The sequence below is a fragment of the Nelumbo lutea genome, chromosome 1, assembly GCF_056320005.1.
Source record: "Nelumbo lutea isolate HS-2025 chromosome 1, American lotus-T2T, whole genome shotgun sequence".
Taxonomy (NCBI): Eukaryota; Viridiplantae; Streptophyta; class Magnoliopsida; order Proteales; family Nelumbonaceae; genus Nelumbo; species Nelumbo lutea.
In genome coordinates this window covers 125,714,823-125,737,227 of record NC_142684.1, presented here as the reverse complement: position 1 = coordinate 125,737,227, position 22,405 = coordinate 125,714,823, and the positions used below count along the sequence as shown (strand labels likewise).

The 22,405-nt window shown below is 39.4% G+C and overlaps 1 protein-coding gene across 4 annotated transcripts; it reads left to right on the top strand.

Annotated features, from left to right (window-relative positions):
• Nucleotides 1-1,758: 1,758 nt before the first annotated feature.
• LOC148877378 (uncharacterized) lies at nucleotides 1,759-21,417 on the top strand. Of its 4 annotated transcripts, none has more exons than XM_088985931.1 (8): nucleotides 1,759-1,919; nucleotides 2,360-2,528; nucleotides 3,444-3,526; nucleotides 3,609-3,731; nucleotides 4,510-4,624; nucleotides 4,711-5,023; nucleotides 20,475-20,518; nucleotides 21,075-21,417. In XM_088985931.1, exons 1-7 carry the CDS (start codon nucleotides 1,856-1,858, stop codon nucleotides 20,493-20,495), a joined length of 888 nt encoding a protein of 295 aa, XP_088842057.1. In that variant the 5' UTR covers nucleotides 1,759-1,855; the 3' UTR covers nucleotides 20,496-20,518; nucleotides 21,075-21,417. The 4 variants fall into 4 exon arrangements, with proteins under 4 accessions (XP_088842057.1, XP_088842039.1, XP_088842047.1 ...); XM_088985913.1 differs by lacking the exon at nucleotides 20,475-20,518 and adding an exon at nucleotides 19,280-19,354 and having other exon boundaries at nucleotides 1,761-1,919; XM_088985921.1 differs by lacking the exon at nucleotides 20,475-20,518 and having other exon boundaries at nucleotides 1,761-1,919.
• The last annotated feature ends 988 nt before the right edge of the window (nucleotides 21,418-22,405 follow it).

Here is a 22,405-nt window from a genome sequence, read left to right as displayed (position 1 = left end):
GTTTAATTTGTCTTAGAAATACTGTCACGTGTAAATGCACGTACATATTTACTAGTATGCCAATAAAACAAATTTACTATTCTTTTCTATACAAAAAATGCATTCTTATTAAATATTTGTAAAACTGAAGTCAATAATAAATTCATTTTGGTTCAATGTTTTCACTGTAACCAAATACAATATTTATTTTCAGTGTAAATGCAAATTAGCATAAAATTCCATTATTGATTTGCATTTCACATTTCAGTGTATATTCAGATCAATGTAAAACTCCATACCCAGTACATATTTTCATGAATTTGTTTTAAGTGTAAGGTTTTTGTCGTAAACCTCTCCCTTTCCATCGGTTGACTTTTCCATGAACGCTTAAGTGTAAGGTTTTCATCATAAACCCTTCCCTTTCCATCGGTTGACTTTTCTATCAATACATCCAAGGATTAAGGTATTGATACGATACTCCCGATACGAAGCATCGTATCTGTATCTATGATCATGGATATAGGATTCGTTATGACTGGATACATATCCTATGAGTCATGCATATCAGTACAATACGCCTCTGTATCGGGCCGTATCGCACCGCATTAGTGGATACGGTCTGATACAACCGATATGGAGGTGTATCCGTGCCTAGTTTGACAAAATTGTAAATTGAGTACTTTTGGATTGTTTTTCATCTTTGATACAAGTTAAAAAATAGTATTATGAAAACTAAAATAAATAATTCAAGATTTAATTTTTCCAAAAAAATTTATTAAAAACTAAAAATTATAAAAATAATATATTTCATCTTCCTTAGATGATTTATATATTTGATTTTACACATAATTATATGTTCAAAATGAAAACATAGTTATTATTTTTAAAAACAGTTATTATATAAAAATACTAAATAAATAAAATTTCCCAACAAATTAATGTAAAACAAAAAATTATAATTATAAAAACTGAAACAAATAATTTAAGATTCAATTTCCCCAAAAAATTAATAAAAACTTAAAATTAAATATAATTTATTTTATCTACCTTAAATGATTTATTTTTTTTATTTTACAATTATGTGTAAAATAAAAACATTATATGTTAAAAATGAAAACATATTTATTATTTAAAAAATGGTTGTTATTTAAATAAAATACTAAATTAATAATTATTTCCAAAAATTAATAAAAATTGAAAATTAGAATTCTAAAATTGAATGAGTGATAATTGTACAATGTTTGAATGTTCTAGAGTCCCAACATTGTTTATTGTAATATTTCTCTTGGTATAACTTATTGAAGTATGCATTTTTCATGTGTTTATATCTTATTCATAGATAATTCAGCTTTTAATTTAGTATGATTAATGTATTTATGTGATTTGTATGCATTTTAGTAGCATATCCAAACATTTTTATATTTTTGGTTGGTATGTATGTATTTCCAAAGCATATCCATATATATCTGACTTATTCAATATGATACCCGAAAACGATACATTGAATACATCTATTTTATCGATGTAAAAGGTTTCAACGGTCCACTAAAATTTTAAACCCATTGATTGTTAACAATTTTCTTACGACATCTGCTTTTTCTTATTTTCTATCAATCCAAAAATAGCCTTATGTTACTCAACTTCAATAAAATATGGAGGGATCCATTCGATAGATGTTCCCAGCCCGGGTATAAGTGGGCAGTGTGGGAAAATTGCTAAAATTATTAGGGGCATAAATGGCATGGTGATGCTTCCACGAACCCTTTCTCGTGTCACAGTCTAATTCGGTTTTTCTTTTGTTTTGTTTTAATTTATCGTTTCTTCCCTTCCCTCCCTTTTCCGAAAAAAGAAGAAAAAAATCTCAATCTTCAAATGGATGCGCCTTTTCCTGCTTCTCCAGATACCGATCGACGTTCTCCAGCGAATTCTGTTTCTCTGCAGTATTTCCAATCTCAAAACATACTTACTTCATTGCAACATCCCTCAACTTTACTATTATTTCTATTTTCTCTCTGCTTTTTTTTTTCTGGTTATTATTTTTTTATTTTATTTCCATGAATTCGTATTTTCATGACTGATTTTTCAAAATTCAAGGTTATCTTATAAACTATAAAAAAATGGTAAATTGGAAAGACAAACTTGAAGTACTGTGATCGCACTTTTTTTACTGAGCTTTTTTTTTTTTTTTTAATTCATGAGCTCTTAGTTTTTGTTCAAACTGTTTGCTTTGACAAGTATTGTTCTTATATTATTTTAAGTGCTTTCTAATATCACAATAATTGGCAATTTCTATGAGCTTGTTATCACTTGTTGGCTTTTGATTAGTTATTTGGTCCATGTTATGACAGTTAATCTGTTCTTCCTTCTTTTAACCATGCAGGTAATAGTCAACGTAGAAGAGCATTAATGCTTGAAATTGAAAGTGATGAAGATGATACTCTGAGCTCTTCGTCGACGTCTACTTATGAATCTCAGGCACGGCAGTGTGATAAACTGAGTGCTAGGGACACAGGTCTGGAACAATGTCTCGATAGTTTATCTGAAAAGAGGTATATGTTAATCTACTTCAAATGTTTCTACTGGTTAGCTTCCTGCGCACTGAATTCTATGTTACTACTTTATACCTCTCGATGAAATCGGTGTCTTTTAGCTGAAATTGGATCTCCTTTCTTTTTTTGTTTTTTTGTTTTTTGTTTTTTTTTTTTTTTTTGTATATAAAGGCGATCTATAAGAGAATTGGCTTTGTTGTCTATTATTGATGCTTTACCAATAAGTTGCAGCATCAATTCGTTGAAAAGAAGTAAGTGCTCTTTTATTTATTTTGTTTCAATTCTTGTAGGCTGGTGATCATTGTTAATATCCCATTAAGAAAATTTCCACGTCAAGATGCTCTCCTTATGTGAGACTCATCTATTTGGATTTGTGAATGACTAAAAGGAAAAACATTGATCAAAATGAACCTTTTGCTTTGGTATTTCACATTTGCAGATTTTAATCTATCCATTCATCTGTATTTTACTTGATCTGTGACATACAGAGATACATGCAAGTAATCATCATCTTGGGTCCAAATGGCCCCACAACTTCCTCTTACCATCCTCTTGGGCCATATTTGAGCTGAAAGACCTTTGCCACATGTACCCAGAATAACTCCCTCATTTTGGGGGAAGCTTAACATTAAATATTGAAATTTTCAAAATTCAATATTGCTTGTAGAAAATTGAGTGTTGATAGATGACGAATCCAAGGGTCCTGTGCTTGGTTCTGAATTCAGATTCACCACATCATGCCTCCACATGACAGAAATTTAACAGATTGCATAAGGAATCTCCCTACTTGAAACTAGGGCATTTCCTATTTGATCTTCTAATCTTTTGGATGTGTGCATCCATGTCCAAATTAATTCTGTCCAAAATCACATAGCCTTTTTTATGTGTTTGTGCTTCTGTGATGGTTTATTGCAGCTGTATTACTTTACTACAGCAGTGTCTCAGTTCAATCAAAAAGGGATCTAGCAAAGAGATATCCTTAGCTTGCCGTGTCATTGGTTAGTCCTTTACTGTCCTATGTAGCACAGCTGTTTCTTCATCATTTTCGGTTAAAACATTGCTTCATCTTTCAATTGGTAGGTTTGCTGACCATAACTGTTGGTAGCAGGGATAATGCGGCACATGAAATCTTGGAATACTCAATTCCCTCTCTTTCTCAAGCTCTTAGATCTGGGGCTGATTCATTGAAGATATCATCTGTATGTAAGATTTGAAATTCCCAGCAGTGTTGCATGGACTCTACTAAATGGCTAAAGTGTCCATGAAGGAAATGTGTTGGATTCTGACACTCAACGAATTTCTGAAGGGCACTCTATGTTACATTTTCCTTTTGATCTTTGTTCATTCCTCACGAATGAACAGCTAATGTAAATGAAGAATGTCATTTTCCCTGTAGAATGTTAATCAAGTAAATACCTTTTTCTACAGTACAATGTTAAATTCAAAAGATAATGGACTATTTTATAGTATATACTTTTCTGCATATGTGTCCAGTGTTCACGAATCTATGCTTTTTCTTGCTAATTCAGACTTCTGGACACATTTTGGATTTTGATTCCTATTTCTTTTGCCATGCAACACTGGTTACCAGATTTTGAATTCCACAAATTTGGGGGTGCATTAAAAATATGATGCTGATCTGTTCTTTCTGGATGTTGTGAATATATTGTTGTAGATATTGAAGTGTTTAGCTATTGTCACCTTTGTTGGTGGAAATGGTCCTTAGGAGATTGAAAGATCTATGCAGATTATGTGGCAGTTTATTTATCCAAAATATGGTCCTAATGTACATATATTTGCTGTATAATTTTATAATTGAAATCTGTAATGTACTTGTCTGATATTATGGTAATCTTGGTACCATGAATTAACTGATCAATGGTACTGGTGTTTTAGATTTTTGTCATTTTATATGCAATAGAAAATTGATCTTGTTTTATTTTCAATGGAAAGCTGATTTTGTTTTGTTCTTACTTCTCAGGTGAACTCATGCAAACCTACAACAGTCGTATTAACAGCTGCACTATCTGCTTGGTCTTTTCTTCTTACAGCCATTACATTAGTCGATGGAGAATTAATTCAGAAAATTGGAAAGAGTGAGTCTTGTTTAAGCTTCAGCAACCCTTCTTTTTTTATGAGAATGACAAGGAATAATTCATATGGTTTTTGCAAACTGCTGCAGTTCAATTTCTCATTTTTCAAGTCTACTTGACAAAGATGATCGATTAATTCGCGTTGCATTTGGTGAAACAATAGCTCTTATTTTTGAGATTGGACAACTAGAGAAGTTTGTTGGTGAAGCTAAGGGTTCTAGTGACAGTTCAATTTATGAAGGGAGTAATTCTCAGAATGGATGTTCACATATTCAAGGGTTGAAGGGAAAAATTTTAAATCAAGTGAGAAACCTTTTTGTGGAGGCAGATGGTAAAGGTTCAACTAAGAAAGATCTTAATAGCCAGAGGAACTTGTTTAGGGATGTCGTTGAATTCTTTGAGGTATGCTTTATCACTGAAACAAATACCTATGATCATGTGTGTTATCCTGTACCGTGATTTAGAATGTTCCGGTCATAAGTTCCTACTTACAGGCTGGGTCAGCGGTAATGGCTTGTTGGTTTTTTAGGATGGATATTGTCATGAAACCTCAGTTAAGATTAGTGAGATTTTTTAAACACTTCAACATGGTCTCAGTTGATTCAGGTATTTGTTTTTTCAATTTTTTCTTGTGACATTTATTTTCCTTGTCTTGCTAAGTTCTGATGTAGGCGCAAATGGTCTCATCCTATCGCGGGCCTACACGTGTTAGGTGGCGCAGTTCAGAGTGGACCCAATCAGGGTGTGAGTGGAACAGAGCTCGACGGGCTTTGCAAAGCTAGTTGCAAAAACTATGGTTTCAAGAGAGAGAAAGAAAGAAGAAGAAGAGGAAGAAGAAAGGAAAGTGTCGAGAGGTGTGTGAAGTTCATTGTTCACACCCTCAAAAAGTTTACTGTATAATTGAAAATTAATAATTACAAGAAGGCCCCTATCTGGGTGCCCAAATACAGAGAGAGTATAAGAAAGGAGAAAGTGACCAAAAACACCATTCTCAACACTCCCCCTCAAGCTGAGCATATATGTCAATCATACCCAACTTGGCAAGGTTCTTAGTAAACTTTGGATGGTGAGCACCTTTAGTGAGGCAATCAACTAGTTAGTCTTCTGACCTTACAAAAGGAAGGCAACTCTCCGCTAGCAATTCTTTCTCTAATAAAGTGTCTATCCACCTCAATATGCTTTATACGATCATGTTGGACAAGATTGTGAGCAATATTTATGGCTGCTTGATTGTCACAATATAGTCTCATTGGAATATCTGCTTGGATGCCCATCTCAATCAATAAGGTCTTAAGCCAGAGTAGTTTAGACACTCCATGAGCCATTGCCCTATACTCTGCCTCAGCACTAGAACGAGTAACCATAGATTGTTTCGTACTTCTCCAGGAAACCACATTGCCTCCAACTAAGGCACAATATCTGGATGTAGATCTTCTATCATCGATGGACCCTACCAATCCGCATCTGTGTAAGCCTCAATCTTTAGATGGCCGTAGTTGGAATACAACACCCCTTTGTTAGGGCATCCTTTCAAGTAGGCTAAAATTTTGTTAATTACCTACATATGAGATGTCCTATGTTCATGCATATATTGGCCAACCACTCCAACAACATAGGAAATGTCAGGTCTAGTGAAACAAAGATACAGAAAGTGTCCCACCAATCTTTGATATACCCCTCTGTCTGGAAGAACTTTTCCTTCAATGGAGTTCAACTTGTGGTTGGGATCAATTGGAATTTCTACAAGCTTACACCCTAATTTTCCAATCTCATGAAGCAAATCAACTACATATTTCCTTTGTGATAGAAAAATCCCCTTCTTGGATCTTGCAACTTCAATGACAAGAAAGTATTGGAGATCACCAAGGTCCTTAATCTCAAATTCAGAAGCAAGGAATGACTTTAACAGAGAGATACCTGTGATATCATTACCTGTCACAACAATGTCATCAACATATACTATCAACGTTGTTACTCTACCATCAACTCTTCTAATAAATAAGGTGTGGTCAACCTGAGATTGAGAAAAACCAATCTTTAAGATGGCATTCCTGATCATGTCAAATCATGCTCTTGAAAACTGTTTTAACCCATACAAAGACTTCTTCAAGTGGTACACTTTTCCATCGCTGTCAGGGAAACTTACCCTAGGTGGTAAGTCCATATACACTTCCTCTTGTAAGTCCCCATTAAGGAAGGCGTTATTTACATCCATTTGATATAAAGGCTATGAGTAATGGGCGGCGAGAGACATGATCACACGAATAGAGTTCATTTAAGCAGCTAGAGCAAAGGTTTCTAAATATCAATGCCATAAGTCTGAGTGTATCTTTTGGCTACAAGCTGAGCTTTGTATCTTTCAATTAAGCCATCTGCCTTGTGCTTAACAGTATAAACCCACTTACACCCAATAGGAATCTTATCTTTAGGGCAAGGAATAACCTCCTAAGTCTGGTTCTTTATTAGGGCCTCCATTTCTTGGTTCATAACTTCCTTCCAATTAGGGCACTACATTGCCTCTGCAACACTATGAGGGATGGAAACAGAAGAAATAGCAGAAACATAGGCACAATAGGAAGGGGAGAGTGCATCATAAGACACATAGTTAGTGATAGGATACTTGCTACATGTCCTCTTCCCTTTTCGAATGGCAATAGGAGGGTCGAGGTCAAAATCAATAATAGGATTGTCAAGAGGTTCAAGATTACTTGAGTTTGGGGAATCAGATTGTGATAGGCATTCTGCTTCAGGAGCCACCCTCTTACTGCGCCTGATGAAAAATTGCTACCAGGACCGAGGTTGATATACAGGAGGAGGAGAAGGAAAAGAGGTAGGAAGAGAGGGAGGAATAGATGTAGGAACAAGAAGGCAAAAGGGAGTCTGATCTCCACTTGCATTCTTCCCCTAAAGAGGACAGGATGACAGGAAAAAGGAAGAGGATTCCAAAAATGTAACATCCTTAGAGACATATCACTTTCCAAAGAGAGCATCAAAGCATCTATAGTCTTTCTGAACTGGAGAATAACCAAATTAGGGAAAGTAGTTGATGAAGAGAATGAAGGTTAAGGACCCTTAATGGGAGTCTGTTAATGAGATATACAACTGTCTCAATAGCATCACCCCAGAAACGAGTTGGAACAACAAGCCTCAAGCAACTTCAACCACATGCTTGTTTTTTCTTTCAACCACCCTATTTTGTTGTGGAGTATGACTACATGAACTTTGGTGAATAATGCCCCTTGTCTTCAAGAAATCTATGCAAGTAATGTTCAAAGTATTCCTTGGCATTAGCAGATCTTATTATCTTTACTCTTTTCTCAAATTGTGTCTCGACCATATTCATGAAGTTTTGAACAATCATGGGAATTTTATCTCTACTTTTCTCAAGTAAAGCCATGTATACCAACTATAATCATCAACAAAGAGAATGAAATATCTATACCCCCTATACAGGGGACAGCATATGGGCCCTAAACATCAGTATGGATCAAATGGAAAGCAAAATTACTTTTTTTACTGCTTGCAAAATATGTGTTTCTACATTATTTGGATAAATGACAAATTTCACATTCAAGATTCGATTTGGACACCGAATCAAACAAGTTTGAAAACAAAAACTTGATAGAATTGACAGACATATGACCAAGGCGACAATGCCATAATTTCAAAAGACTCATTTTCTCATTGGAACAAGACTCAAACTGACTTGACAATCCATGCTCTGAAGGTCCATCCAGGAGGTAGACTCTATCCACTTCATGCTCACTTCCAATCGTCTTCCCCATGCTCCGATCCTAAAAACACAATGGGTGGGAAAAAAATGTCATTAAGCAATTGTGGGATTTTGTTAGAGAACTAATAGACAATAATTTTTTTTTGTAGTTGGGGCACATATAAAACAGAGTCAAGAGAAAGGTTATTAGTGATTCTAACTTCACCTTAACCAGAGATTGGGGTCTGAGATCCATCCGCAACAGTAATCTTGCCCTTTCCTATGGTTAACTTATATGAGGTAAAATGTGAGTCATATGGGCACTGACCCTAGAGTCTACAATCCATGGATAAAGGAGGTGGAACAAGCAAGTGCAGTACCTGTCTTGGCATATGAACTAGATAGATTACTAAGTCTAGAACCAAATGATGAGGATACACCACCCTTCTCTAGCTGCAACAATATATTCCTGAGTTTGTCCATCACATCAGCGGAGTCAAGCACATCCGAAGGTTGAGCATCATTACCAACTGTAGCCAAGTGAGCATTGTCCTTCTTCCCGGTTTTGTACTTCTCTGGTTTTAGATGAGGATTGAGCTTCTAATACCTTTCTTTAGTGTGTCTTGGCTTCTTGCAGTACTCACAAATAACATCCTCGACCTTCTCTGCAATGGGATGTTTTCTAGTATTTTGCTTGGATCGAGATGACATAAAGGCAGAATGATCACTCACAGAGTATTGCATCATGGAGGTTCTTCGGCTTTCTTTCCCTTGTACAAGAGAGTAAGTATTTTGCTAGTATTTTGCTTGGATCGAGATGACATAAAGGCAGAATGATCACTTACAGAGTATTGCATCATGGAGGTTCTTCGGCTTTCTTTCCCTTGTACAAGAGAGTAAGTAGTAGCAAGAGAAACAATGCCTACACTAAGAATGTGTTGCCTGGTGAAATCAAACTCTGGGTTCAAGCCATCCAAAAAACCAAAAACTCTATTCTCCTCTATGTACTTCTGATACTGCTCACCATCTTCAGGGTCCTTCCAAACTAGAGCTTTCAAGTGATCCATTTCTTTCCAGATAGACTGTAGATAAGAGAAATACATGCAACAAATCTCTCCCCTTGACGCATACTGCAAGCTTCCCTCCAAAGCTGATACACTCTAGCAATATTGCTAACTTGGGAATAGGTAGCAACTACCCTATCCCAGATATCCTTGGCAGATAGAAGAAACATGTAATTTCGGGCAATATGAGGTTGCATTGAGCAAATCAAACATGAAATAACAAGGGAGTTGTCTTATTCCCACCTTGCAAATTTCAGGTCTTCAGGACTCAGCTTCACTTCCCTTCCTGTGATGAATCCCAGTTTACCCCTCCCAGTAATAGTAAGTTTGGTACACTGAGACCACTCTAAACAATTAGATCCATCCAGCTTAATAGCAGTTATCATATCATTGGAAATATCTACAGTTCCCGTGAGCAGACTGGGAACCATCTGAAAATCCTTAGATGATTCCATATTCTAACAAGACACCTTTTCACCAACGAAAAAGGACCCCCAACACTTTAACCGAGGTTCCAGACCCGAAATCACGTTACCCCATGGTTAAGAACCAAAGGAAGACCCAAAAAACTAGGTTGGCGGCAAAATAGAGGGAGAAAAAAATCTCCCAAAAATCACACAACTCTTAGAAAATTACGAGACCACTTCCCGTCAATCCCAAATTGAAAAATAACCTGAATGGTCTAGGTTTTACAGCAAAAAATATCATCAAACTTGTTGTACATGGCTCGACATCAAACTTGTTTCATGTACAGCCGCCGACACCTGTACGGACTGCTGACGTGATCCGGCGGCGGTCTGACGTCAGCAATTCACTTCTGGGTAGGAGATCAACAAAAAAATAACTCCCAGATGCTTCTACCCGCTCATCCCGAAGTCGAGCCACCACCAACATGGTGATAATGGTCCTAAGTACATTGGGGGCTAGTTGGCTAAGTGTAACCCCGTACCACTTCAACAGCTCGGAGATCAAAGGATAAAGGGGAAATTTGAGGCCGAACTCCAAAAAATGCTGGTAGACATAGATCTCCCCTCCTCCGGCGTTCACAACCGATCACCAATGTTGGGGACCCCAAGTCTATAGGACCGAGGGATGTAGTACCTCCTATCCAGGGACTTCACCTGGTCATAATCCAAAACACTATCGTGCTCCGAACGTGGTAGATGCCCAATGTTCACCCCTCGGGCGGCATACTTGGCCACCATCCTCGAGTTGGGCTTGGGAACCTCTTCCCCCACTACCACCAGGGGGACCCCTTGGCCTCCCTAGGCATCACAAACGTGGCGCTCTCACAAGGAGAGTCCTCGCCCCGTTGACTGCACTCGGTACCTCCGAGGGCAATCCTCTCCCTCAGCACCTCGACCTCTTGTCGCAGGGTTAGGGTCTCGTCTAATGAAGAGCCTCGGTCGGAGTTGGCAGGTGATGGGGTTCGGTGGGAGCTCACCCCCGAGGGATCTAGGAGTTCATAGCACTCTGGGCCAAAATCGGAGTAAGACATGGCAGTGAGGTGTTTACCTAAGATGAGGATGAAGGTTGGAAAGCTCTAAGGAAAGCGAGTAAGCCAAGGGCTCTAGGAAGCAAAGGTCGCTTGAAGGCAAAGGCACTTGAAAGCAAATGGCAAGAAAATACGTGACTAAGGCCATTATTTAAAGAAAAATGGATGGTCCAAATCGCACCCAATCCAATGGCTGCGCAGTGACCGCCTCTACAGCCCCGTCTACTGACCGACACGCGTCGCTCGCCTCGGGAAGATGAAACAACGCCGAGCAAACTGACCGGTCTCATAGTTGTCAAGGCGACACCTAGGCAACAAGATGCCATTTGAGGCTCTCCTCGCCTAATCACCAAGCAGTTTTCTACTTCCTACTATAAAATTCTTTTTTTATTCATTCTTTTTTGATATTATAATTATAAAATAGACATTATTAAACTAAAATAATCATTTTGTGTGTTTATATACTAATTTCATTTTATTATTTTCTTATTTATTAGGGTTTAATCAACACAAACATTGCTAAATGCTGTATTGAACCCTCAAAGACTTAAAAACCTGAACCAATAAGTAAGGAATAACTTCAAATTTTATCTAATCAGCACATTCTTCTTCTTCGTCGTCATCGTCGTCTTCTACTACTACTACTACTACCAACTTTTTATTTTCTTTTTTACCTATAACAAAAATAAGGGTTCAGCCCCTATATTTTTTGAATTTTATTTTCCTTCTTCTTTTTCTTCTCATGAATATGTTGATTTTCTATACTTTAATATGAAATTTATACTTTTCTTATGAAAATCAAGAATAATTATTGAAGAAACATGGCTATGGTACCTAGGGAACTACCCTAGGATCTATGTTTTTAACATAAAAAATCCATCGCCTAGGCGCTCCCAGTCGCCTAGCCTCGCCTTAGCACCTTGAAAATTATCACCGGTCCTCTCGCTATAACTTGCTAGTCCACTCAACCGTGCTAACCCAGTGAATGTGTGCCCTGCCTCGCCCGGACCCCGTCTCCCCTACGGTCGTGGCACCGCAACCCGTCGCGGGTACGACCTTGACTCATTAGTTCGGAGACCCGTGTCACATATGACCCAGATCTGGCGCCGAGACCCGTCTCCACGGTTTGCGGGCCGACAAGGACAAGTTCCACCCCGCAATCAGTTAAGTTACCAGCTTGGGCACCCAAGTGCCCCGCCCTCAGCACCCACGGCCGAAGCCGAGGCCTCCACGGACTTGCCTCCACACCAGCACAGAGATAGGGCAAGGGGGTAAGGTCTCCCCTTGCCCACTTACGGCAATGGCCTCAAAGCTGAGGCCAAGGCCTCCCAGCAGAAGGAGCCTCTACAGCACCCCTTAGAGAAGGGAACGAAGCCAAGTCAACGCCACCGCAGGCCACGACACATCCAAAAGGTCCAATGGCGCCTCCCAATACAACCGATGCACTCCCTTCAGCCGAAGCCGAGGTCCTCAGCTTGGACTTCCACCATGGCCTCGGGAGTGGGAGGCAAATGATGTAGGCGCATATGGTCTTTTCCTATCGTGGGCCTACATGTGTCAGGCGGCATAGTTCAAAGTGGACCTAACCAATAGCGCGGAGTCACCTGGCGGTCTCAGATGGTCGTGCTCCCCACATACGAACCACATCCAGACTGTTCGAGCTCACCTACCTCCAGGCGGCCTTGTTGAGTGGGCCGACTTGTGTTTAGTTTATTTCTTTTAAATTAAGTTGTTTTGGGCCTTGGGCCCATTAGTTTTTATTTTTTAAGGAGATATGGGATGGGGTTGTAAATACCTATTCACAGAAGGAGAATGTTGCTAGGGTTTATCAATTGAGAAATTAGATTATTGCTACTAGGCAGGGAGATAGATCTGTTGCAGCGTATTTTTCAGTCCTTAAGACCCAGTGGCAGGAGATTGACCATCTAGAGACCTTTGCTTGGGAAACCACCAAGGATGCAACTACCTATCAAAGACACTTAGAGAAGTATAAGGTGTTCGAATTCCTTGCTGGCCTTAACCCTGAGTATGACATTGCACGACAACATCTTCTTTTTAGGGACAGTGTCACTCTCTCCCAAGCATATGCATTCGTGTAAGGAGAGGAGTGCAGGAGGGATGTAATGATGAAGAATCTCATGTCTGGTCAGTCTGCTATGGTAAGTGCTGTGAAACCTAAACAGAATGGCAATGAGAACAAGAAGGAAGACAAAAGGGACTTAGTCTGTGACTACTGTAAGAAACCGAAGCATACAAGAGATACTTGCTGGAAGCTTCACCCACATCTTGTGTCGACCAGATTGAAGAATAAGAAAGGAAATGCACATATGGCAGTTACTGGTGACACTCCGGCCCCCCCTACTACAGCTGCCTTGGAGTCTGTTGCAGCTGCTGCAGTAAGGGCCGAGCTTGAGAGGTTTGGGTTACTTCTGAATTAGAGGGATACAGCTAGTTCCAATTCAACCGCAACCGGACAACAAGGTACAAGTAGCACAAGTGGAACTCACTCTACCTCCCTTGTCCACACAGATAGTCCACATGTCACTGCAAACTATGTTTCTGCTTCAAGTAAGGAGAGATCTCCTTGGATTATAGAATCTGGAGCCTCAGAGCACATGACCCATTGTTCCACCATTTTCTCCTCTTACCAGCTCAGTTCTGCCAGAGATAGGGTCTCCACAGCTGATGGATCCCATGTTCCTATTGCTGGGAAGGGATCTGTCAAGATTAATGATTCCATTTGTTTACCCTCTGTCCTCCATCTTGTTAAATTGAGCACCAACTTGTTATCTGTTAGTAGTTTGACTAAGAATCTGAACTGCTCAGTAATTTTTTCTCCTAGACATTGTATTTTGCAAGATCTGGATTCAAAGAGGACGATTGGGAGTGGTAGTGAAGTGAATGGAATCTACCTCCTAGATACTCTTCCAATTCACCAAAGTCATCATGTTTTCAAGGACAGTGAGTCAAAACTTGTGGATCAGATTATACTTTGGCATAACCGTCTGGGTCATTTGTCTTTTTCTTCTTTAAGTTCTTTGTTTCCAAAACTATTTAAGTCTGTGAGTCTGTCAAGGTTGAAGTATTGAGGTTGTGAACTTGGAAAGCATTGTAGACACTCTTTTAAACCGAATAGTAAAAGATGTTCTTTTCCTTTTGATGTTATTCATTCGGATGTGTGGGGCCCTTATCATGTTCCCTCTATGGGCGGCTATCGCTATTTTCTCCTGTTTGTGGATGATTTCTCTCGATATTCCTAGATTTACTTGATGAAATCACGTGATGAGGTACCATCCTTGGTGAGGCAATTCCATCAGATGGTATTAATACAGCTTGGAACTAGAATCAAGATGTTCAGATCTGACAATGCTAGGGAATATTTTGAGAGACATCTTGCCTCATATTTGTTGGAGTATGGTGTTGTCAATCAAAGTAGTTGCTCCTACAGTCCACAGTAGAATGGTGTTGCAGAGAGAAAGAGCAGACACATTGTTGAGACGGAAAAAAGCATGATGATCACAGCGACAGTTCTGGTTCGTTTTGGGGGTGATGCTGTTCTCACGGCAGTATATCTGATTAATAGGATGCCTTCTCGTATACTTGGATTCAACACTCCATTCAGCCTTCTTTTTCCTCAGGGGGAGATGTTTCATATTCCTCTAAGGGTGTTTGGGTGTGTTTGCTTTGCGCATATTCTTGGTCTTTACCGTTTGAAGCTTGATCCCAAGGCAAAGAAATTTGTCTTCCTTGGATATGCAGAGAATCAGAAAGGGTACCGCTGCTATGATCCAGTCTCTGGGAACCGGTTTGTTACTATGGACATCACCTTTTTCGAATCTACATACTTTTTCTCAAGGAATCCTTCTCAGGGGGAGTGTTTTGGGGAAGTAAGTCAGCAGTCTATCCCTCTCCCAGTTCCAGTTCCTGTTTCTACTATTATGCTTGACAACCATCTGATGTCACCTACCTTGCCACCCCCTTTGCGTTCCGTCTCACAATATTACTCACGGCAGAGACTTCATAAGGAGGTTGATTCCACTATAGCAGAACTCACACCACTTCCTGTCGATCCCTTGGAGACTCCAGATTTGGCTGATACAGATCCAGGTATTCCTCTTGATCCCTCTACTATTTCAGTTCCCATTGGTCCCACTAACACTGTTACAGATAACCTTGATCTCCCTATTGCTCTTAGAAAAGGGAAGAGAAAGTGCACTGCTCATTGCATATCACAATACTTATCCTACAGTGGACTTTCTCCTTCCTACCGTGCTTTTCTCTCTTCTCTTGATTCCGTGTCTATACCCAAGGGTGTTAGTGAGGCTCTCTCCAAACCTGAGTGGAAGGTAGCTATGCAAGAAGAGATGGAGGCTTTGATTAAGAATCAGACATGGGAAATTGTGGACCTACTAGAAGGCAAGGAGATAGTTGGATGCAGATGGGTTTACACAGTAAAGTATAAGGCAGATGGAAGCACAGAGAGGTACAAGGCAAGACTTGTTGCAAAAGGATACACAAGACCCTTGGCATTGATTATCTAGAGACTTTTGCACCAGTTGCAAAGATGACCTCTGTTCGGATACTCCTTTCTCTTGCTGCCTCATACTCTTGGCCCTTGTTTCAACTAGATGTGAAGAATGCTTTCCTAAATGGGGATCTGCAAGAAGAGGTGTATATGGATCTTCCAACTGGTTTTTATGATAATGCTAAAGTGGGAAAGGTATGCAAGCTGAATAAGTCACTATATGGCTTGAAACAATCCCCCAGAGCATGGTTCAACAGATTCAGAAAGGCCCTGATTGTTTTTGGCTACACTCAAACTCAATCTGATCACAACTTGTTTGTGAAGTGCAGGGGATCCTTGGTGTCAATCCTAATTGTTTATGTGGATGATATTGTTGTCACTGGGAATGATCTGAGTGAGATTGATAGTCTGAAGAGGAACCTGCATAAGGAATTTGAGATTAAGGACCTTGGAGAACTGAGATACTTCTTAGGCATTGAAGTTGCAAGATCAAAACATGGAATTTTTATCTCTCAAAGGAAGTATGTCTTGGACCTTTTCCAAGAAACAGGGAAACTTGAAACAAAGGCAGCTAGCACCCCCATTGATCAGAACCATAGAATCAATGCATCAGAAGGTGAACCAGTAAAGGACCTTGGGAGGTACCAAAGACTTGTGGGTCGGCTACTATACTTGTGCATGACAAGACCGGACATCTCCTATGCAGTAAGTGTAGTAAGCCAATACATGCATGCTCCACGGGACCAGCACTGGAAGGCAGTTGACAGGATCCTTGCTTATATTAAGGGACATCTAGGTAGATGCATATTGTTTACTGATCATGGACAGCTCAAGCTAGAGACCTATACAGATGTAGACTAGGCAGGATGCCTCGATGACAGAAGATCAACTTCAGGAGTTTGCACCCTAATTGGGGGTAACCTAGTCTCATGGAAGAGTAAAAAACAAACAGTTGTGGCAAGATCAAGTGCAGAAGCCGAATATAGGGCCATGGCACATGGAGTTTCAGAACTTCTCTGGATCTGTTCTCTGTTGGAAGAAATCGGTGTTTAGGCAGAAGAACCTATGATGCTATACTGCGATAACCAGGCAGCAATTAATATTACTCATAATCCAGTCCAGCAAGATCGAAACCAGGCAGCAATTAATTTGATTCATGTTCTCTTGGTATGTTTCTGTGTATTACCCTTAAACTGGACACTTATTGAGACTCGTGTTAGTTTTGAATGTTCACAGCCAGTGGGTCGGTCTGGGGAGACCTATCCTAACAAGGCTGACACTGTGGTGCCACCAAGTCGGTTGGGGTGGCTTGTCTCAGCTACTGGGGTGAGACCCTAGGCACATACAGTGTGGGATTAATTGAATCTTTGAACTAGACCAGATTTCCAGTATTGCCTTGGACCTTGGAGATCGATGGGCAAAACTGGAAAGTTACACCCGACCCCTAGACTCGATTATGATACTGCACTAGGTGTCGGATCGGGCTGTCTTTGATGTACCAATCAGTGAGATCCTTAGCGGGGGTCAAAACCTGGGTATGTTGGGACAATCCGAGAATTCATCTGAGTGGGTGATCATAGTGATAGGATCAGCCCCTTTGTCGGACAAAGGTAATGATCGGGGATGCACTCTCACTGTTGGAAACCAAGACTGCCGGCAGCCAATTTCAACCGTTGAAATTTGTTTTTGCGAAGTATATTTTATATGAGATATAAAAGTATATACATTATGGTTTCTAAAATGTTTGCAAAAGGTTTTAATTCCCGGGATCCATATAAGTGGAGAGTGCAACACTGTTCCTTGCAGCCGAGGGAGAGGTCCTCTCTTGTCGGGCAGTGTATGATCATTATGGGCTGAGAGGTTAAGTGTAAGACCATTGAGGATAATACCTGATGGGCTAATCTTGCATCTGTCCACAGTCCCTGGGTGTTACAAGGTGGCTTGGCCCAGGGACCACTTAGGGTAAGTGTTGGGCCCATAGAGCCCATTTGATGGGTTTCAGGGGGTGCACTGTCTTAACAGTGTATTCGACCAGGCCTTGTAACAAAGGCTGGGCCAAACCCATGTGGCTGATGTGTAGATCAATGCTTGGGTCCCACGCCATACAAGGAAGCCCAACTGGGCAGCAGTTAGGAAGGTTAAGTGAGCACATAAGCTTAATGGGCCTAAAGCCCATTTCGAACTGGGCTATTAATTTAGTTAATTAAAGGGGCGAATTCTGAGATGGATTAGCAGTTAGGATAGGGTCTTAATCCTATCCACTCAGAGAGTCCAGATCTGAATGTGATTCAGATCTAGAAACCTCCTAATAAGATTAGGATAAAGCTAATCTAATCTGCAGATAAGATAAGGGTTTATCCTTATCATTAGAAGAGAAGGTTGATCCAAATATGATTTGGATAAGCACCTCCTAATGGGATTAGGAGCTGATCTTTTCAAGGTAACAAAAGGAAGGAGGGGGCGGCAGCCTAGAGAGAGAGACCAAGAAACACATCAGATCCTCTTTAGTGCTGAAATCAAGAAGAGAGAATTCTGCACCCTGCGAATACTCTCTTGCCGCCTCCCTGCTCTTGCCGCCCTGTTTGCCAGTTCGATCTCCAGCTGTGGGAGAAGTCAAGATTGGATCTTGACATCAGTTCTTTGAAAAAGGATTGAAAAGGGAAGCTGTGCTCACGTTCCATCCTGTTGTTTCTTGTGAAGGACAGAGTTCTTGGGGAAGAACACTGCTGATTCTGCTCCATCCTGCACTGCGCCATCTAGTGGGAGCAGTCTTTGGATCATTCCTTGGGCATGAACACCTTCGTTGGGAGATATTGCTTCTCTGTATCAGGTATCTTTCTCTCCCATTCCTTTTGGTTCAGATCTGGTTCAGTTTAAGGTTCAAGATTTATCCTTGAAAATATGATTTTCTAAATAGGGAATGTGATTCCCAGTTGAAGGGAGAGAAAAATTTTTGAAATTCGCCCCTTATTCCGCAATCTTTGGGCGTCCATGTGATGGATCTCTCAACCCTTCAGAAGCTTGGCCGAAATCAGTACATAAGGCTTTCTACTCAAGTATAAATATGAGGTGAACCCCCCCCCCCCAAGGTAAAGGGTTGGAACTTAAGCTCTCTAGCTAGCATTTGAGAACTCTTGTGGTCTCATCTGAGTGTTTGCACCTCAGACCTCGTTCACCTAATACTAACTTGACCGTCGGAGTCTCCGCCTTGGGTTCTCACTCGGGGTCTCTGACGTCCTCATCTTTGCAAGATCAACCTACTAGTCCTCGGTCACCCTTCGGCATAGGAGCAAATTGACAGTGTTGTCCTCGGCCATCCCGAGCATCAACAAGTTCCATATGTTTTCAACAATTCTTTAATTTCTATATCCAATAGTTAAATTTTCTGAAGCGATTTCTAGGAGGTGGGTTTGTCAAGCACATGCAGGTTTGATTTCTTTTCCACAACTTAATTTTACTCAATTAATCTGTTATTTATCTTTCATTACTTCTATGTTTTTGTTTCTTATTTGTAATTTAGAGATGATCTGTTATGTTGTTTAAACGGGAAAACGAATTGCTTCATGATGTCTTTGGATTCGCACCAAAGGGAAAACAAAATCTTGTAGGCAATGAACTGCATTTGTCAAGCAGTGAGAAGGTAGCTTTCTGTATTATTTACCCTTTTGTAGCTGTTTCTTACTTGCTTATCATGCTTGTAAGTCTCAACATCTTGGACCTAACAATTTCTTGTGTAATTTTGATTCTTTCTGTTGTTTTCTGAATGTAACTATGACTTGAGCTTTGGATTTTTTATGATGAATACTAAATTGGAATGACCATTTTGTTAGAGATTTTATTTATTTATATTTTTTATTTCCAGTTATGTCATTTGCATGTTGCATTACTCACATTACCTATGAAGCTCACCGAACAAGTTTCATCTTTGCACTTTGAGGTTTGTCTCTAGCTTTATCAGCTTATCTATTACCATTGGTTAGGACGAACCCTAGGGAGTAAGCTGGCTGGCATATATTCACTATTAACCAACACTAAAAGCCACTAAAATCTCCCATGGTGATGCAGAAGGATGTTTTCACTTTTGACCATTATTACTTTTTGATGCAACCTATCAGTGTAACATGGTGAATCAAGCAACCATTATTTATTAATGTTCATTGCAGACCCTGAATTAATATATATGCCATAAAGGTTTAAGGATTGAGACTTATTAATATTCAATTTTCATTATGGTAAAATCCATATATTAGTTTTTTCAGGGAATACAAAAAAAAAAAATAGCAGCAACTTCCCATACTTCTATAATTAGATTCAACTGATCTTTCCAGATTATTCTATTCAAGCATTCATCAATCCATAATTGGGTACTAGAGTGGCTGAGAAATTCAAGGTATAATGGTGGAGTTGATAACTCTTGTAATAGGAGCTGAAAGTGGACTAATGAAAGATTTACAATTTAAAGGTTCCATTCCTATTTTAGCGATTCAAGACCTACTTAATTGTTGAATGTAGAAGCATGGACATTGGGATGATTATTTTATTCCTAAAAGTTTAATTATATGCCAGCAATGTCCATTGATTTAATCCATTTTAAGTTAGGAATCTTTTGTACATTCTGTTTTCAGCACCTATTTCAACAATTGAAGTAGCCCAAGTATTGGTAGGTTGCTAGCATACGCTACTAAAAGATTGCCTGTCTCACCTTTAGTTGGTTTTTGTGCTGGTTCTTTAATTTTGATAGTTATAGGATTTTCTTTGGCCATACTTCTCTGAAACAAAAAAGAGGACACAAGAAGAGAATCAGATAGGAACAATGTAGGCTTGAGCTGGATCAAGTGTAAATATGTTCTTTACCTTTTTTTTTCTTGTTTTCCCACTTTTATTCTTCTGCATTGGATGATCAAACCTGACAGTTGAATTGTTCCAACCATGTAAATATAGCCCTAGCAGTTTGATGCCAATCCATGCTTCTAAAGATTTGTTTTTATTCTTAATTATACACACATTCTGTGGTTTCTAAATAGAATTTATAGTATCAATTTCTTCCTCTATATCAGGTACCAAGTGCCTTTACTTAATAGGAACACAAGCTAGCTTTCAGGTGCATTTTCTCACTAAAGATCATTGAATAGCACATTTTTAGCTCAGAATAATGGAGTCTCCTCTAAGCTTATGAGACAAGTTTTTGTCTAAATGCATCTCTTTGAGTATCCTTCATTAATCAGTTTCTAGTCTTGTTATGATTTTGAGTTAAGCTCTTCTAGACTCTAAAATTTTTTTCCAACTTCTGACTTCTACATGTAAGCTTAAATAGTTTACTGCTGTAATTTCTAGTAGCTGCAGGAAACCATCTCTTACCTGACTTTACTCACCTCTCCCTCTTTTTTGTATATTAATGAAATTACCACTCATAAAAAAATAAAAAAAAAACATTGTATGAAAGGTTGCACAGCTTTCCCATGTATTGAAACAATTTACCCTGTAAGTGGAGCAAATCTAATTGGGTCATGACTGGCCCTAAATGGTTGCACATCCAGGGACCACCAACTGCGGTGATGAAGGATTAGCTATAATATATCTTAGATGGTTATTGATTAAAAAAAAATTCTTAGATGGTTGCTATTTCGTTTGCCAATGCTCTGATGCTTTTGGTGCAGGGGAGAAACGCTGGGTACTATGCTGTTGGTGTTGAAAATGAAGAGGCTTAAAAATAAAAGTAGCAATAGTTCAAGTCTCGAGGACAGAGGATAGCTATTATTGCAGAAAGATCCTACTTCATTCTTGGTCAATATTTTGTATTTGTTGGCTACGGATGTTATATGCGGAAAAATTATGCTACGGGAAAGTCGTGGTTGCCACTTCTATGACACCAACTCATTGTATTGTTGATCAATGTGTGAGGGAGTTGTATTTGTGCTACCCATTGGCATTTCATCAGAAGTTCAGAACTTTCATTCTGTTTTAGCATAATGCAGTGACCTTACGGGCTTTGTTTTCAAATTACAGATCAATGGTTCAAATAACTTTGTATTGCTAAACTGCCAATTTAAGCTAGTCAAGGGGCTAGAAGAACTACGAATAGAACAAAAAGAGAATGGTTTTAATGGTAGAACAAGATTCATTTAGCTGACTCTATATTACAGGGAATTGGGGTAAATCTGGTGATCTACCCCGCTACAGTGGTCATAACATTTTCTTGAGATTGCCCAATAAAGCACAGAACCAATGGCCCAACCAGGAAAAAAAAAAGATTACCCATGAAAGTTTGAATGAATTAGTGCATCTAGACTGAAAGAGAACCAATAGCTTAATTTGTGGCAGAGTAAGGTTGCAAGGCTAGAGACATGAATGACCTGAAAGGATACTTACAGACTGAAAGAGAAGGTGGGATTAGGAGGAAGAGAAGGTTAAGTGAAGCTGAGAAATTGAGGTTGGAAGTGGATGGGGGTAAAGAGGCTAGAGAAAGGAGAGGGAGGGGAAGAAAAGGAGTGGGGCTGAGCAGAGGTGTTGAAGAAATGAAGATAGTAAGTTAGAATGTGAGAGGGTTGGGGAGTGCTAGGAAGAGAGCGTTAATAAAAGATGTTTTAAAGAAAGAGAATCCAGACATTGTTCTAATTCAGGAATCTAAGCTTATGACATTTGACAAAAGGTGGGCTAGGAGTGAGTGGAGATTGAAAGGTCTAAGATGGGGGGGGGCTCATCTGGAGGTTTAATTATTTTGTGGAATGACGAAGTAGTGGAGGGAGTGGAAGAATTAATGAGAAGGTTCTCAATCTCTGTCAAATTTAAGCAAGTGTTAGATGAGTTTGAATGGGCCCTTACCAATGTATATGGCCCCAACAGTTATAAACAAAGGAAGGAGTTGTGGGAGGAACTGGAAGATGCCAGATGACTGTGGGAGGGGCCCTGGTGTTTAGGAGAGAACTTTAATGTGATTAGATTCATTGAAGAGAGTAACAAGGAGAAACAAAGGAATACTACTAGTTGT